Genomic DNA, 16,164 nt, shown 5'->3' with positions numbered 1-16,164 from the left:
TCCAGCTCCTTTCCTGGGAGAAGCAAAGACAATGACACTGTTTCCTGCCACAGGGTCACTTTTTGCAGCAGTCTTGCTGAGTGACCTGTTCTGGGGGCATTAGTTACTACATGGAAAGAAAGGGTAAAAACCACACCTAATGCATATTTTTCAGCAATATTACAATAATTTATAAAGGCATCAAAACAAACTCAACATCTATTAACAAGCTGATTTTTGGAAACAAAATTTAAATTATGAGGACATTTTGGTGAAGTTGAAGGCACCTTGAAAGGAGATGGAGTAAAAATGGTTCTGCAGCCTCCTCCTCCTCCCTCCACTGCCAGCCCAGCAGCTGCACAGCTCCTCCCTGCTGCCCCTTCCCCACATTTGGGGCAGGCAGTGGGAACCACCCTCTCTCTGTCCACATCAGTGTTCACTGTTCCAGGTACAGATTCTGCACATTGATTGGAAAAAGATAAAAAATTGCTTCATGTTTTTGTGTCCCAGCGAGGTCAGTGATGAGTTTTCTTTGTGGATTATTCTGCTCTCAGCATTGCCCAGTAGAACAACAGGAAAGCAGCCCTGGAGGCCAGGTAGCCCCAGCTGTGCTGCCAGAGTGCCCAGAGGTGTTCTCAGCCCAGCCAGGGCTGCTGGCACCATGAGCTGAGGGTCCTGCAGTGTCCTGGGCTCGGGGACAGGGTGAGCTGAGGGTCCTGCAGTGTCCTGGGCTCTGGGACAGGGTGAGCTGAGGGTCCTGCAGTGTCCTGGGCTCGGGGACAGGGTGAGCTGAGGGTCCTGCAGTGTCCTGGGCTCGGGGACAGGGTGAGCTGAGGGTCCTGCAGTGTCCTGGGCTGCTGCCAGCATGAGCTCAGGGTCCTGCAGTGTCCTGGGCTCGGGGACAGGGTGAGCTGAGGGTCCTGCAGTGTCCTGGGCTCTGGGACAGGGTGAGCTGAGGGTCCTGCAGTGTCCTGGGCTCTGGGACAGGATGAGCTGAGGGTCCTGCAGTGTCCTGGGCTGCTGCCAGGATGGAGCTGAGGGTCCTGCAGTGTCCTGGGCTCCTGCCAGGGTGAGCTGAGGGTCCTGCAGTGTCCTGGGCTTGGGGATAGGGTGAGCTGAGGGTCCTGCAGTGTCCTGGGCTCGGGGACAGGGTGAGCTGAGGGTCCTGCAGTGTCCTGGGCTCCTGCCAGGGTGAGCTGAGGGTCCTGCAGTGTCCTGGGCTCGGGGACAGGGTGAGCTCAGGGTCCTGCAGTGTCCTGGGCTCGGGGACAGGGTGAGCTGAGGGTCCTGCAGTGTCCTGGGCTCCTGCCAGGGTGAGCTGAGGGTCCTGCAGTGTCCTGGGCTCGGGGACAGGCCCTGCTGTCTCTGCCTGTAGCTCCCAGCACAGGAGGTGAAGTCACCGTGTGTGAACAAGGCCCAGGGACAGCAAATGACAAATTGCCAGCCCAGGAGAAGCTTCAGCCAGGCCTGGGCTCTTCCCTGCAGGGCTGCTACAAGGAATTAAACATTCATTCCAATGAATTAAACATTCATTCCAGGCAGCATTTGGACAGGGGACAGACTCCTTGGATTCTTACAAAGCTGCTCCGGCAAAAGGTGCAGCACAGGAGCAAAGATCTCTCAGTGCAACCTGGTTTGAGAAAAACCCATCATCTCTATTGCTCATTAAACTGCTAAAAAAGGGAATTGCTTCAGGTGGAGTTTGCAGGTAGGAACTTTCACAGTGTCAGAGGTCAAAGCACCCTGCCTGGGCTTCAGTTCTTTAACTGTAAATTTTACCTGCACAGTGGGTTTGAACTGAAGCCAGGCTGGGCACAGTCTCCTTCTGGAGGTGACTTTTCCTGCAGCCAAGATCCATTGAGCTTCCCCTGATCCTGTAAGTTGATTTTTTTGCTCCAGCTGCAAGAGGGACAGGAAGGGAACTGCAGGAGAAATCTCACCTGGCAGTACAGGTGCTTCTGCCCCTGCCTGAACTCTGCCCTTCAGCACTGGCAACATAAAAATAAAACAGGCATCAGGCTGGGCCAGGGCTGTCTGACACCAGCCCATTCCCTTCTGGGAAAAGCTGCTTTTATCAATCCTAAAACCAGGGAAACCCGTGTGCAATAAGTGAATCTTACCCTTGACCTTTGATAAAGTGACATTTTGCAACATCATATTTCAATGAAACCCCTCTTGCTGATGCCTTTGAGAGTGGTTTTTTAAGTTGTTGAAATTGTCCCTTTGCAGTCAATCAGTGGAGTTGGCAGGATCCTGAACTGGGATTTGTGCCAGGACCCTCCTGCAGGTAACAAAGCTCCACCAGGCTGCCCCAGCAGCTCTGAGCTACTGTGGGCTTTTCATTGTTAAATCATCCCTTGGGTTACTGACACCTAAAAATGAGGGCTGGGAAATCCTGATAGAAATGCCTAAATCGGGTCCCCATCCTTACAGATCCAGTAGCTGCTTCTAGAAGCCTCTGTTTTAACCTGTTCAAATACTCAAGGGAAAGCAGAGTCCTAAAATCGAGGCAAGCCTCAGCAGCCTCCAGGGCAGGTTGTGGAGAAACACTGGGCAGAGCTTTCTGTGCTCCACCAATCCTAAGGAGCTTTCATGAGCCTGGGCAGCTCAACAACTCTTGGGTTAACCCTTACTTTGAATTCAGCATCCAGATTTGTTGGTAAAATGTTTTCCATAGAAAGGAAGCAGCGAGTTTTCCATGGCAATGCAGTGGGGCAGTCCCTGTTTCCTGCAGCTGTGGCCTGGGTGCTGCCCAGCTGCTGTTGGATACCTGAAGTGTTGGGGCTTTGCTGGAGCTGTCACACCAGGCTCCCTGGCCAGGACACCACGGTCAGGGTGACTTTGTTCCTCTGCTCCTTCAGCATTGGGATTAATTCTGAGTTGCTCATTCCTATTGCTGGCACTCCGTTCACTGCCACGATTTCATCTCCACACCTGCCCAGAGACAGCATCCAGTGAGGACTGGGGTCAGTATCAACCCTGAGCCAAACCATCAACTCCTCCTTGAGAGAACACTTCCCTTCAGCCATAGGGCAGGGAAAAGGAGAACACTGTTGATGCTTGGGTGACAGCAGTGAGGGTCAGGCAGCAGGGGAGGAGCTGTGCTGCTCAAACCCTGCTGGCCCAGGTCAGTCCTGCAGCTCCTGAACTGCCACCGCCGGAGCTGGGAGAGGGCCCTGCCCTCTCTGGCACACCCAGCCCCTTCTGGGGTGCAAGGGCTGAGCCCCACAGCCCTGTCCCCACTCCACCAGGCTGAGCCCAGGGCTCCCCCTCAGCTCTGGAGCACAGCCCAGCTCCCTGCACCCGGCTGTGTCCCCTCCCTGTGTCCCTGGCAGCCCCACCCTGCTCCTCCCCTGGGATCTCTCACCAACACCCACCCCAGCAAAGCTCGGGTTAAGGTTCCTGCACAGGAGAGCTTTTGCTGCTTCTCTGGGGATACTTTTCCTAATCCAAGAGGTTTTATAGGCTGGAACCTCCAAGATTCATCTCAAACATCCCCTTTTTACTTTTCCCTAATTACAAAATTAATCCCTTCACAGTTAGGTTTTAAAGGGCTGTAAATTCCTTTTCCTTGCACCTTTATGGAGAAACCAAAACTGCTTAACTCAGCCTCAGTTTGTTACAAGCATGGCAACAATATAAACTTCAACAATATAACCTTTCAAACTGTGCAGGGCCATTAACTGGAGCTGAGCTCCTCCAAGGCTCAGAGCCTGGAACCCCAGCCCTGGGGTGGGGACGGTTCCCGGGTCCCTCACACCTACTTGAGTTTCCTGTCCCGGAACGCGGGAGTGCCTGGCACGATGGTTTTGATGAAGAAGGGTTGGTTTCCTTTGCTTTCCTCAAAGCCTCCCACGATGCTGAAGCCCCAACTTTCCAGGTTTCCTTTACTGAGGACAATATCTTGACAAAAGTGAAGGTAGCTGTTGTCAAAAACAGAGAGGTTAGGAGGAAAATTGCCTGAGGAGGAATTTGTTTTCCCTCATTGAAAGCACAGCTATGAACAGCCTCATTTTCCTGGGTTTTAGGATTTGGGACACTCCTTTGCAAGGTGTGTCTGAGGGTTAATTCTCAAATGGGATGATGTCAGGCATTTAGAAATCTTTGCAGAGTATTGGTTTAAGAGCTAAGAGGAAATCACCCAGCTCTAAAGGGGTTTGGGGTCTGCAAGACTCCTGAAAAACTTCATGAATTCTGCTAATGAACACCCTCAGCACCAGAGACAAACCCAAATGAACAGTGAGCAGCAGCTACACCCATGCAGGTGATGAGAGTGGAGGGGTTTTATCCTCTCTGTGCACTGCACTGGCACAAGGGAGGGGTTTTATCCCCTCTGTGCACTGCACTGGCACAAGGGAGGGATTTTATCCTCTCTGTGCACTGCATTGGCACAAGGGAGGGGTTTTATCCTCTCTGTGCACTGCACTGGCACAAGGGAGGGGTTTTATCCTCTCTGTGCACTGCACTGGCACAAGGGAGGGATTTTATCCCCTCTTTGCACTGCATTGGCACAAGGGAGGGATTTTATCCCCTCTTTGCACTGCACTGGCACAAGGGAGGCTTTCAGCATCACTGGCAGCAAATGTGAGGTGCAGCAGCTGCCAGGGGAGAGCAGGGAGGGCTTTCCTGCAGGATCCAGGCTGTCCATTCCTGCAGGATCCAGGCTGTCCATTCCTGCAGGATCCAGACTGTCCATTCCTGCAGGATCCAGGCTGTTCATTCCTGCAGGATCCAGGCTGCTCATTCCTGCAGGATCCAGGATGTCCATTCCTGCAGGATCCAGGCTGTCCATTCCTGCAGGATGTCCATTCCTGCAGGATCCAGGCTGTCCATTCCTGCAGGATCCAGGCTGTCCATTCCTGCAGGATCCAGACTGTCCATTCCTGCAGGATCCAGGATGTCCATTCCTGCAGGATCCAGGATGTCCACTCCTGCAGGATCCAGGATGTCCATTCCTGCAGGATCCAGGATGTCCACTCTGCTGTTGGGCTCCTCGGTGAGAGCTCCTGGCTCTGCATTCCAGCTGCTGAGGTTTGTGTCCTCGGGGAGCCGGGCACTGCCTGGGCACAGAGCCCCAGGAGGGGACACACAGGGTGTGGCAGGAGCTCTCCTGGGCTCCCAGGCTGCCTCCAGCTCAGGCCGTGTCCTGGCACCTGAGCTGTGAAACTGCTGCTCATCATCCCCCGCTGAGCTATTCCAGCAGCTAAACTTTTCCTAATAAACGTTTTTGCCTCAAGGGCTTTGCTTGAGCACTTTGCTGAGGAGTTTCAGATTTCAAAAGCCTTCCCAGTTAAATTCTCACCAGGAGAAAGATCCAATTATCTACTTTCAAACTGTAATTTACTTTTGTAGGAGTTTTTCACACATAAACACCAGGAGACCCAGCTGGAGCTTACTGATTCCTCCGTGCTTTCCTTCCACCGGTACCACACAAGTGCAAAAACACAGCTCTGAGCCATGGCTGTGGCAGCTTTTGCAAATGAATAGCCCCGAGAGCAACAGTGGCTACGTCAGCACAGAGCATAAATACAAACATCAGGCACGTTTCTCCAGGAGCTGGAAAGGGCTGTTTGCTAGGAATCCGTTTTCCATATTAAAAAGGGGTTCTAGGAAGAAAAACTTTAATTTACCACAATCAGAAATGACTGTGGGAAAAGAATTGGAGAGTTTAGGGAAGGTCGAGGCGCAGGGTGCACGGTGCCAAGCACGCTGCTGAGCTGGCAGTTCTGAGCTGCAGGGGTGGGACTGGGAGCTCCACATGGTTCCTGTGGGAAGAGTCAGGCTGGAGTCACATAAAGCCCAGGGAAGAGGGAGGCAGGAAAATGCTTCTCCACGAGCCACACAGTGCACTGTGCTTTCAAGAAACAAAGGTTTTAGAGAGAAAAGATAATCAAGCTAAATTTTTGTTTTCTGGTACCTTTGGGATCCAGGGTGTGCTGGATTAGAGCACGGGCCCAGTCCAAACCAATTTTGAGATGGTATTTTATACTGGCAGTGACTGGTGTGGATTTAACACAATGCTAGGAAGAAACCAAGGTTTCTGTTTGACAGAAACAGAAATCACAGGTACAAGAATCAAAGCCTGAATGAAACACTGTGGGCTCAAGTGTTGCAAGGACCAAATTCACTTTAGCCCTGAGCACTCGTTTCAACTCACACCTTTCAGCAGCAAGTCTGGGTTCAAACTAGAAACAAATACACTCCTCTAAAAGGAAAGGGATATTTCTGCTGGAACAGAGGAATAACTGAGGGAAAAAAAGCTGAACAAACCCAAAATTGCACAAGCAATTAGCTTTGAGCTTTCAGCCTGCAGGACACACCAACACTGGGGCCAGGACAGCCACCAGGAGCAGATGCCAGTGGAACAGCTGGTGCTGGCTCCAGTCTGGGCACATTTCTGGGGGTTTCTGTGCCAGTGTGGTGCACACAGGGTCTGTCAGGGCCACAGGGCAATGGGCATTCCCCTGCAGCTCTGGGGGTTTGCTCCTGTGCAAAGGAAACCAGTGTGGGTGGGACAGGAGCTCTCTGCAATGGAACCACCCCACAGCAGTGATGGCACTGGGATCTCACTGCAGCTGCACCTCCCTGAGGTGCCAGAGCACCCTGAACATGCCCAGGTGACCAACACCAGGTGGGTGAGCAGCCAGAGGCCACCAGGTCTCACTGGGAGCAGGTGGGAGAGGCAGGGAGGAAGCACAGGAATTCCAGCCATTTCTAGTGCTGGAAACAGGAGGAAGGTTCTGTCAGATCCCAAAGTGAAATAACCTTGCTGTTATAACCTAGAAATAACCTTGCTGTGTGCCCCCTACCAACCCTCACAGCCAGAACTGCAGACACATTCCAAGGGCAGAATTCAGGCTGGAGTAAAAGAATCTGGAATCACTTCTTGCTTCAGGAGTCAAAAGAAGGGAGAACATCAATAGCAGCAGCAAAGGAGCTCCCAGCAATGCATGAAATGCAGGTGATGTCAGGACACCCCTGAAATGAAGGCAGGGGACCCAGGGGCAGAGAAGACTCCAGTCCCTGCACAGAGCATGGGGAGGCTGCAAGTCACCTGACAGCCAGAAAAACTGGCAAAGGAAGGAAAGAAGCCCAGGCAGGCTTTGCCTTGCTGTAGTTCACTGCAGCAGCAGCTGAGGGTTTGTGCCCTGCTTTGGGCTCTCCAGGTGCAGCTCAGGGCCAGCTCACAGCAGACCTGCCTGGAGCAGCCAGGCCAATGCCTGGGGCAGCAGAGGGGGTGGGAGGAGGTGTGAGCACAGGTCAGGTACAGGAGACACAAAAGCTCCCTTTCCTTGGGCTGGTTTGTTGAGCATTTCTTTCCAGGCTGCTGAGTAACACAACAGAGGCTTTGTGAGTGGTTCTTCCTTAGGTGTCTCAAAGAACCAGGCTGTAAATGATCCAAGCTTCCCACAGCAGGTTTGGCTTTCTGTTCCACCTGCAGATGCTCCTGCAGTCAGCTGGGATGACAACTGGCTCTGCTTTTCACAGTGTTTTGATGTAACTGCTAAAGGGAGGGAGCCAGAGGTTCCCCCCTCCAGGAAGGAGAGGGAAATTCAAACTTCTCTTGGAACTTACAGGTTCAAACCTGTGCTGTAAAGCTTGGCAGCAGGAAAACTCAACTGTGCAGAATCATTTCTGCTTCATGCTGAAGATGACACACTTACAACAGCCAAGAAGAGTTAGACTGAAAGAATGTCTGCCCCTAAGTGAGATGATCAGATTAGAAACTCCCAGACAGCCCAGGTGTCTCTTGGCTCCTTTAGGGGATGCAGAAAGAGCCCCAGAGGGATTTCAGTCAGTACTTTAGCAAGGACTGTATCTAACATTGACTACTTCTCTTTAAAAAGGGGGTTTCAGGGCCTCTACAGCATGGTTACTGTCCAACAGGAGTGTGGGAATGATGTCACTCCAGCAAAACAGTGGAATTTCCTTATGCACTCATTATTCTATGATCTCATTGGCAAATGAGGCTTTCCACTGCCTTTCAGCTAAATGGGAATACCAGGAATGCTTCCAAGTTCATCAACAAAGTAATTAATTTCTAGTGTTTGAGTGAAAGTCAACCCTGTAATTACCAGCTCTCCATCCAGTCCCTGACACACATACCTGGGCAGTCCAAGCCATGTGATCCAGAGGGGAGACCAGCTGAACCCCTGCTCCCTGATGTCCAGGGCTGGCTCTGGGGAGTTCAGGGACAGGATTTCCAAGGCTTTCAGTGTGACTGAGTGGGAAGCTGCATTGGATTTCAGAGCTGAGACAGCTTCATAGTAGTTCAGGTGAGTCAAATCGATGCCATTGATGCTCAGAAGGACATCCCCTGTTGATGAAATAAAATGGGATTGTTACAGACCTTGGGCTATGGAGCCCATTTCAGCCTCAAGGTGTCATGGGAGCCCTTTTCCAGCCTCTCTCAGGGTCCAAGTCCAGATTCCTTTGAAAATACCCCACAGTTCCTAAAGAAGAAAGGCTCTGAGAGCCTCCCTTACCTCTCTTGATTCTGCCATCCCTGAAGAGGCATCCAATGGGCTGCACACTGGTCACATAGATAGGGAGCTTGTTCTTGTTATCCCTTCCACCTCCAATTGTGATTCCCAAAGATTCCTTTGGCTCCTTTTTTATTGCAACTGTCTTCTCATGACTTACATATCCCTGAGGCAAATCCTACAAAGCAATGACAGCACAAAATGCACTTCATTCATGCATTTAACAGGAGAAGCCCAGCTCTGGAAGACAGCACCATTTGTCTCCATCATCCAGAGCATTCCAGCAATGTTGCTGGAGGGCAAAGTCAGCTTCCCATGTCCCTGCTGTGGGTGGGAAAACAGAGCAGCATTTCTAGGGTGAACCCTCAGTGCTGTCCTAATGATCCCAAATCCATTTGCTGCAGGGAGATGCTCCCTCTGAGGAGGGGAATTTTGCACTGAGGAAGAAGCCATGAGCTCATATCAGGGCTGCTCATGCCAAGCAGTGAAGCTCTCCCTGATTGAATGTCTAGGCTGCAGTGAAGGCACACATTAGAGCACAGGCTGTACAACAGGGTGTAAATGCTACTCAGGGATTTAAATGCAGGAACAACACTCCAGCCACACAGGGCAGGAGCTCCCTGAGCTCCAGGGACACTGAAACACAGCCCTCTGAGCAGCTGCAGCAGGTTTGTCACTCAGATGCAAGTTCTGCACACAGGTTATCTCTGGGTTCATTGCTGCTGCTGTTTGTTGTGCCCCCAGGGTGGCAGAGCCCCCCTGCAGTCACAGCAGCACCACGGGGCCACCTGGGGATTCTTCTCCTGGACCATGAAGGGCTCTGGCCCCAGCCCAGCTCAGCTGGGTGTCACTGCAGCACCCTCAGTGTGCAGGCTGAGGGATGTCAAGAAGCAAATCCCAACGTATCTCATGGATGGCAAATTCCTTACTGCCCTTTCAAATGACTAAACACCAGCTCTGCATCAACACTGAAGAAATTTTGTCACCTTTTTCCCTTCAAATTATGTTTCCCTATAGATGACAAAGCAGTTTTTCAGTACCAGAAGCCCCAAACCTGCCCAAGCAGAAATGGAGCTGCTGATCAGCCTTCTGTGACAAAACACCATCCCAGCACAACACAATGCATTTGTTAAACCAGGAACAAGCAGCACCTTGGCCTCATTTCCCAGCCCCACCTTCTGGTAGGTGGATTTTCTCCTGTAGTGGCTCTGGTCTGGTCGCCTCCGGTGGTGCACAGGGCTGCCCCCATTGCTGCTGCTGCTGCTGCTGCTGTTGGAGGTGCTGCCATCCTCCCCTGGCTCCCCCAGCTGCAGCCCAGACTGCCTCAGGATCACAAAGTTCACTCTGGATTCCGTGGTCTGCCCAGAGAAACGAGGAGTGGAAATTAAAAAGACAAAGAAATGGGTTAGAAATGAGGGACAGCCCTCATTGCCTTGGGGAGAGAGAAGGGCTGGCATCAGTTCCTACAGAGGCTCCCCACCAGCTCCTCAATGTGATGGAAAGTCTTTTGTGATGAGCCAGGGAATGTGATTGGAAAAAGAAAAAGGGAATTAGCAAACATGAGTCAGAAGGAACAGGAGTAGAGACAGGCTTCACTCATGCCTCCCTCCCCAACAAATGCCAAACAAGAGAAGGTGGATGATTAATTCCTGCACTTTGCTACAAACAACTAAAATAGCATCTTGTGTTGTGCCACAGAGTGACCAGAGCTGGAACCCTGGCTGCTCCACACAGTGACCACGACAAGCACTGGATGCTTTTATTGCACAGGAAGTTGTTAAAGCTCTTTCCCTCCCAGCTTTGTCCATCTATTGTTCACCATCTCCCATCCATTTTTTCCCCAGGGTACCTCTGGTTAAACACTTCACCAGCTGCTTGTCTGGCCTTGGCAGGGCTGCAAGGGAAGTGCTCCCATTGTTCCTGCTGCCCTCACTGGGTTTGTTCCTTCAGATCACCTGACAGAGCCTCATTGTGAGGGCCTCACTGGGGAGGGCCCAGGGCTCACTCGGGTGTTTCCTGCCCTGCATGGCAGAAATGCAGCTGCTGCTCTCACTCCTTGACACAGGACCCTGCTGCCCTGGTGCCAGAGTGAATTCCCTGGCCTTGGAAAAGGGATTTTTAAAATTACATTTAAGCAAAGATTTCAATTAGTCCTCAGAGGAACAAATCATGTTTGGAAAACTGTCACAGTTCTACACAGATGCCACTTCCAAAGAGATTCAACCCCCAAACCTCATGAAGCCAGTTCTGGGGCTTTGGTTGCTGGTTCCAGTGGGATCAAAAGAGTTCCTCATATGGGAGTTGTGTGTGCACATTGCAACAGGAATGCAGCAGCACTTGTGGGATGCAAACAAATTCCAAGAGGCCCCAGAACAGAAGCACAACATGGAAAAGGAGCTCAGTGCTGGAACTGTGCTCTTTCTCCCATGGCACTGTGCTCCTCTGATAACTGTGAGGAGAGCTGCCTCTCCCTCCTGCTGACCTCACATCCTTTCTGGGATATAAACAGAATGGGATGAGGAGCATTGTGTCAGGATCTGTAGATAAAAACACAAACTGGAGGCACTCGCCTGGGGAGATAAAGAATTTAAACTGATCTGGGTGATATCTGCTGCACATGCAGCAGTCCTTAATCCTTTAACTAGAATTCCTTGCCCACTCCTTCCACCAAAACCTCTGGCATGCTGCAACAGGAGCACATTCCACAGGGAAAGACCACCCCTCTTCTACCCATTCAGTACCTTGGAATGCTTTCACCCTGAGGTGCCCCATGTTTTCCAGTCTCTCTTCACAAATACAGATAAAATGGGGAGAAAGGGCTTCAAATCAGTCCAAAGGGCTCTGTCTGTGCTGCCAGCCCATCCCATCTCCCAGCCAGCACCTTCAGTGTGACTGCTGGAAGCACAAGAGGCTGCCCTGATCCCTGTCTGCTGCATGAATCCACCCAGTGCATCCCAACATTTCCTGTGCAAGGCTGAGTGAGAGGCTGCAAACACCACACAGGAGCTGCAATCTCCTCAGGTGAACTCCTGTGCCATGAGGCACTGCTTCCCCTCAGACCTGTCAGGGCTGACTCACCACAGATTCCCACTCTTGGTGTTTATCTGCATTTGGAAGTGGTGCTGCCCACACATCCAGAGGGGAGTCACTTTCCATGACAGAGATTTGGGGGAATGCAGCCTGTCCTGGTGTGTTCTGCTAGCCCTGGCTCAGAACAGGAGCCCTGCCAGCAGCCACTCACAGCCATTCCCATGTCTGAACTCACCTGGATGATCTGGGCAGCAGCCTCAGGAGTTCCTTGCCTCAAATCCTGCCCATTTATTGAAAGGACTCTGTCATTCCGACTCAGCTTCCCATTCTTGGCTGCCAAGCCCCCGTCCAAGAGATCCAGAATAAAAATCCCTGCCTCGTCCGTCTTCCTGATCAGTTTGATTCCCAGGGGCTCGGATCGGTCTCTCTTCACCAAGGTGACGTGGATCACTTCCCTGCTGCTGGAGCTGCAATCCTGCTGGGCAGTCCTGTTGGAAAAGCCCTTCTCCTGCAGGACCATGAGGTGCAGAACAGGCCCTGGGTGGCGCAGGAAGGAGACAGCCTGGCAGTGAGTCACGCTGCTGATGTTGACGCCATTCACCTACAAAGACAAACAAAGCACTCACTAATCAGAGCCCACATTAATTAGGGACTGTCCACAGTGTGGGGCAGGATGGAAAACTCCCAGTGCAATCTCAGAGTCTGATTAGGGAGCAAAGTTTTCTAGAAAAGAATGAAGAAAGCTGATGGAATTAGACTGTAATTGGTGAACAACTGAGGACAGGAACAAGACAGGACAACCCACACAGCTAACAAACCTAAAAATGTTCAGTCATTCCTTCCATGCCATGTAAATGCAGATCTGCTTTGCCTTAATTTCCAGCATTCACTACAGGCTTGGAGAAGACACAAATCTCCACTTTTGAGTGGTCCATAGTCTACAAGCTTCTAGAATCATCCACTTAATTATGCAATTACCAGGGTGGCTCTGAGAAGGCAACGTTTTGCCTTTCCTGTTGTCACATCAGAGTCTGTGCAGTCTTTTAGGATGTTAATAGTGCTCCTAAATGTGGGTCCTGCCCTATTTGCTGAGACTGAGGCATGGACAATCCAACTGGGTACAACAGGAGTCACTCCATTGGTCTACCTGAGAAACCAACTCAGAGATCCCATCAGCCACTTGGGTGGGAGCTGCCAGCCCTTCCTGATGCCCAATCCCATGGGACAATGGGGATTTATGGCTTGGCAGATGACTGGGCAGCCATGGCTGGAGGAGCTAACAGCTGTCACCATGTGTACAAGGTGTCACCTGGGTCACCCAGGGCCACACAGCCCTGCCAGTGTGGGCAGTGCCCTGGCTGTGGGTCAGGCTGGGGCTGCAGCTCTGCATTTACTCATTCTGGAGCTGACACTCACTGCCAGTCAGCAGCTCTCACCCTGGACCTGCCCACAGAGAATATGCAGCTTAAGCAACACAGTGCAGGCAAGCAATTATGAGACTTCCTAACTAGAGCAGAGAAATGGGGCTGCTGTGTGAAATTTATCAGGGAGCAATCTTTTACTTTGTCCAAAACATTTCAAAAAGCTGTCAAATATGCAGGAGAAATATGAGTCTGACTGGAAGGAATGCCAGCAGTGCTCCTGAGCCCCAGCAGACACACACTGCTGCTGACACAGAGGTCTGAGCAGTGCTCTAAAACCCTCAGCTGCAGAGATCTCCCAGTTTTTCCAGGCTCTCTCCTCCCCCAGCCAAGGGAAGCAATGGGGCCACCAGGGGGGTTTCCCTACCTCAAGGATGTGGTCTCCAGGAGCAATTCTTCCATCAGCAGCAATCACAGAGTCCCTCAGCACTTCCTGAACAACGATGTTGCCCAGGGGGGTGTCCTTACCCCCAACTATCCTCATCCCCAGCTCTTCCTCTGGGTCTTCCCGGTGGATTTCGATGGTGGTAGTTTCAGCCACAAGACTGGTTCTCTGAGGAAGGTCTGGTTGTGGAAATTGAAGAGAAAAAACAACACATTAACAGAAATTTCCTTTTCACAGCACCCCAAGATTCAGGTTGTGTTCACTCTGGAACATCTGGAGGGAAAGCAGCTATTAGGAGACCTAAGGTCACATAAAAAGCTTAGAATCCCTCTGTTTCTTTAAAGTTTCTCCAGAATTTTTCCCATTTTCTCCTAGCTTTTGGTGAATTCAAACTCTTTATTGTTGTTGCTTGGGATTTATTAAAAGGCATTCAGTATGGATTGGCTATATTTAGAGATTTGTTTTTCTCCTGTGATAGCTGGCCTGCTAGAAGCACACACATAATAAATTCCAGTTTCCATGATGCCCATGAGGGAAAGGGACTACCCAGCTGTAATTACTGCTCTGCAACTTCCTTCCTCTAATTTCCTTTGCTCCCCTTTTCCCATCCCCCCTGTGGACCAGGAGGAATGTTTGGTGTTTCACAGCATGGAGATGAAGCAAGGCTGCACTTTGAGGATGAAAGTTGCTGTTAGCAAGGGGGCTGAGACCTCCCAGCATGGGGACACTCAGACAGGCCCAGCACAGGGTGAAGGGCAGGTGCCACACCAGGGATGCAAAACCTGCTCCAGGTGTGCTTTGGGAAAAGGCCAACAGGGAACTGAACTGACCTGTGAGTTACCTCTGTCCCAGGCACAGGGGCTGAAGCTGAGCCTAACTCTGAGACAAGGCACTGAGGTCTCCACGCTGCTGCCTCCTACCAAGCTGAGACAAGGCTGCTACACTGAAGTGGAGATTTGATCTGCAAGGCTTCCAGAGCTGCCTGTTAATCAAAACCTAACTTATGCTACAAAAACACCAGGAGGGAGGTACTGACCACTCCAGGAAACTGACTGTATATTTAACTTTCCTAACAAGATTAACAAGAACCTGGAACACTTCCTAGTTACTAATTATCTGGCTTCTGCAAGGGCTTTAAGTGCTCCACGTTCACACTGACAGGGACTGCCTTTGTTTCTCCACAGAATACTGCAAGTACTCACTGCAGTCTCACAGGGTTTCTCCAAATGGTTCTGTACAGTTTTGTGCCTGTGAGCAGACTCTGCCACCCCTGATGCACATGAATGCATCTCCTTTCTGCTGAAGGAAGAGATGCCTCTGATGACTACTAATGGCTGAGTAGCATTAAGGATGCCTGACAGTGCTGGGGCACGTAAAAATGGAATTTTCTGAGATAATTGCCTCATTGGTATATCATGATAGGTAAATACATAATTCCACTTCTGTAGCAAACTCTCACCTTCTTCAGTCTCCTCAAAAGCTGGATTAACCAGTCCAGGCTCTGCAGTCCCCAGTGACACCACAGCAGCTCCAGAGCTTTCTGCCACAAGTGAGGAGCCTCCACTTGGGAGCTCTGGATCCTTGGGTGTATTTGTGTCCCCCTTGGCAGGAAGCTCTTCCTTCCCTTTGGAAATGGGGTTCCTTTTCCGCTGGAGCTCAGATTTGTATTTCTTAAACCCAGGACACCTGGAGAGAGATTGGCAGGGACTGTCAGTGACTGTCTCTGCCTGGGCAGGTGACCCAGCACATGAAAGCTCTGACAAACCTGTGGGAAGAAGCTGCTCCCAGATCTCACCAGTGCAGTCCTGGTTCCTCAGATGATAAAACTGAGAAACCTTGACCTTCAGTTTCTACTTCTACAAGTATCAGCTTAAGTGCAGTGGCTTGTTATTTCACCACTTTTCAAATTATTAAGCAAATTATTTGAAAAATAAGAATGTAATAGAAACAGGAGTCTCCTTTGCTAAATATTTACCTGGCAAACAATCCATAAAGAAAACAATCCCTCTTAAATATAAGCAAATACTGAGCTCTGACGTTGTAGAGATCACAATGAACTGTACCTTGATACAAAGAAAGTGGCTCAGGTTTCAAGCTCAGCTTTGAATTAGGCTTTGTTTTAACACACCAGCTACACACAAGAGCAGCAAGGGAGGATTGGGCATTTTCTGTTGTGGAATGAGACCTGATCCTGGACCTGGTGTACTCCCAGGCCATGCAGGTGATGGCTCCACCAGAATGGGAGTAGTTGAATTCCTAATCCCACTGCCTGCTCCCCAGAGGCCAGAGGTGCCAGAACTGGGATGTAATTGGATGCAGATACATCAGCAGCCTCAGCACTAATGGGTGAGCAAGAACAGCTCTTTTATCACAAGTATTTCTAAAAAAGGTGAGGAGGTGATAAATGCAAAAGCATCACTTTCAGAGACATGAGTAGTATTGGGTGTTTACCAGAGTCACTTTTCAAATTAAACTGAACTATTTACACTCTGGCTAAAGAATTTCATCCCAGTATTACTTCCTCTGGTTTATTCCTGCTGATTTAGTCTCCAAGCAGTAAAATAACCCTGCACTTAATGACAGAAACTGAGTGATCCTCTTGTGCACATGTCCCTCTTAAGATATCAAAACACAAATTCAATTTGCAAAGGCAGGAAAATCCCCCAAGAAAATAAGTTACTATGTGCTTCTTATTTCCTTAAATCTTCTCCTATCAGTTAATCTCCCTTAAAACAAGAGAACACCCAAATCGCAGTGCAATTTTCTTATCTGGTTTTTTTTCCTCCTTATTTTTCAGTCTGATGATCCACTTGCACCCACAGCCCAGGTGAAAATAGCCTCGAATCTTAGAATACTCTGTCCCCAA

General features: G+C 50.4%; 1 protein-coding gene across 1 annotated transcript in view; it reads right to left on the bottom strand.

Annotated features, from left to right (window-relative positions):
* Positions 1-98: 98 nt before the first annotated feature.
* Positions 99-16,164, bottom strand: part of LOC139597419 (ligand of Numb protein X 2-like) — a 31,209-nt gene continuing 15,143 nt past the window's right edge. Inside the window, exons 3-10 of the mRNA XM_071442753.1 lie at positions 14,758-14,984; positions 13,281-13,477; positions 11,728-12,093; positions 9,638-9,820; positions 8,466-8,640; positions 8,086-8,296; positions 3,744-3,902; positions 99-2,913 (exon numbers count right to left, since the gene is read on the bottom strand). Of these exons, the coding sequence (XP_071298854.1) occupies positions 2,778-2,913; positions 3,744-3,902; positions 8,086-8,296; positions 8,466-8,640; positions 9,638-9,820; positions 11,728-12,093; positions 13,281-13,477; positions 14,758-14,984 (1,654 nt within the window). The 3' untranslated portion in view covers positions 99-2,777. The remainder of the gene's footprint in view (positions 2,914-3,743; positions 3,903-8,085; positions 8,297-8,465; positions 8,641-9,637; positions 9,821-11,727; positions 12,094-13,280; positions 13,478-14,757; positions 14,985-16,164) is intronic.

The sequence above is a fragment of the Agelaius tricolor genome, unplaced genomic scaffold (assembly GCF_023055355.1).
Source record: "Agelaius tricolor isolate 1412-34295 unplaced genomic scaffold, bAgeTri1.0.p SCAF_17, whole genome shotgun sequence".
Taxonomy (NCBI): domain Eukaryota; kingdom Metazoa; phylum Chordata; class Aves; order Passeriformes; family Icteridae; genus Agelaius; species Agelaius tricolor.
This window is presented reverse-complemented; position numbering and strand designations above follow the sequence as displayed.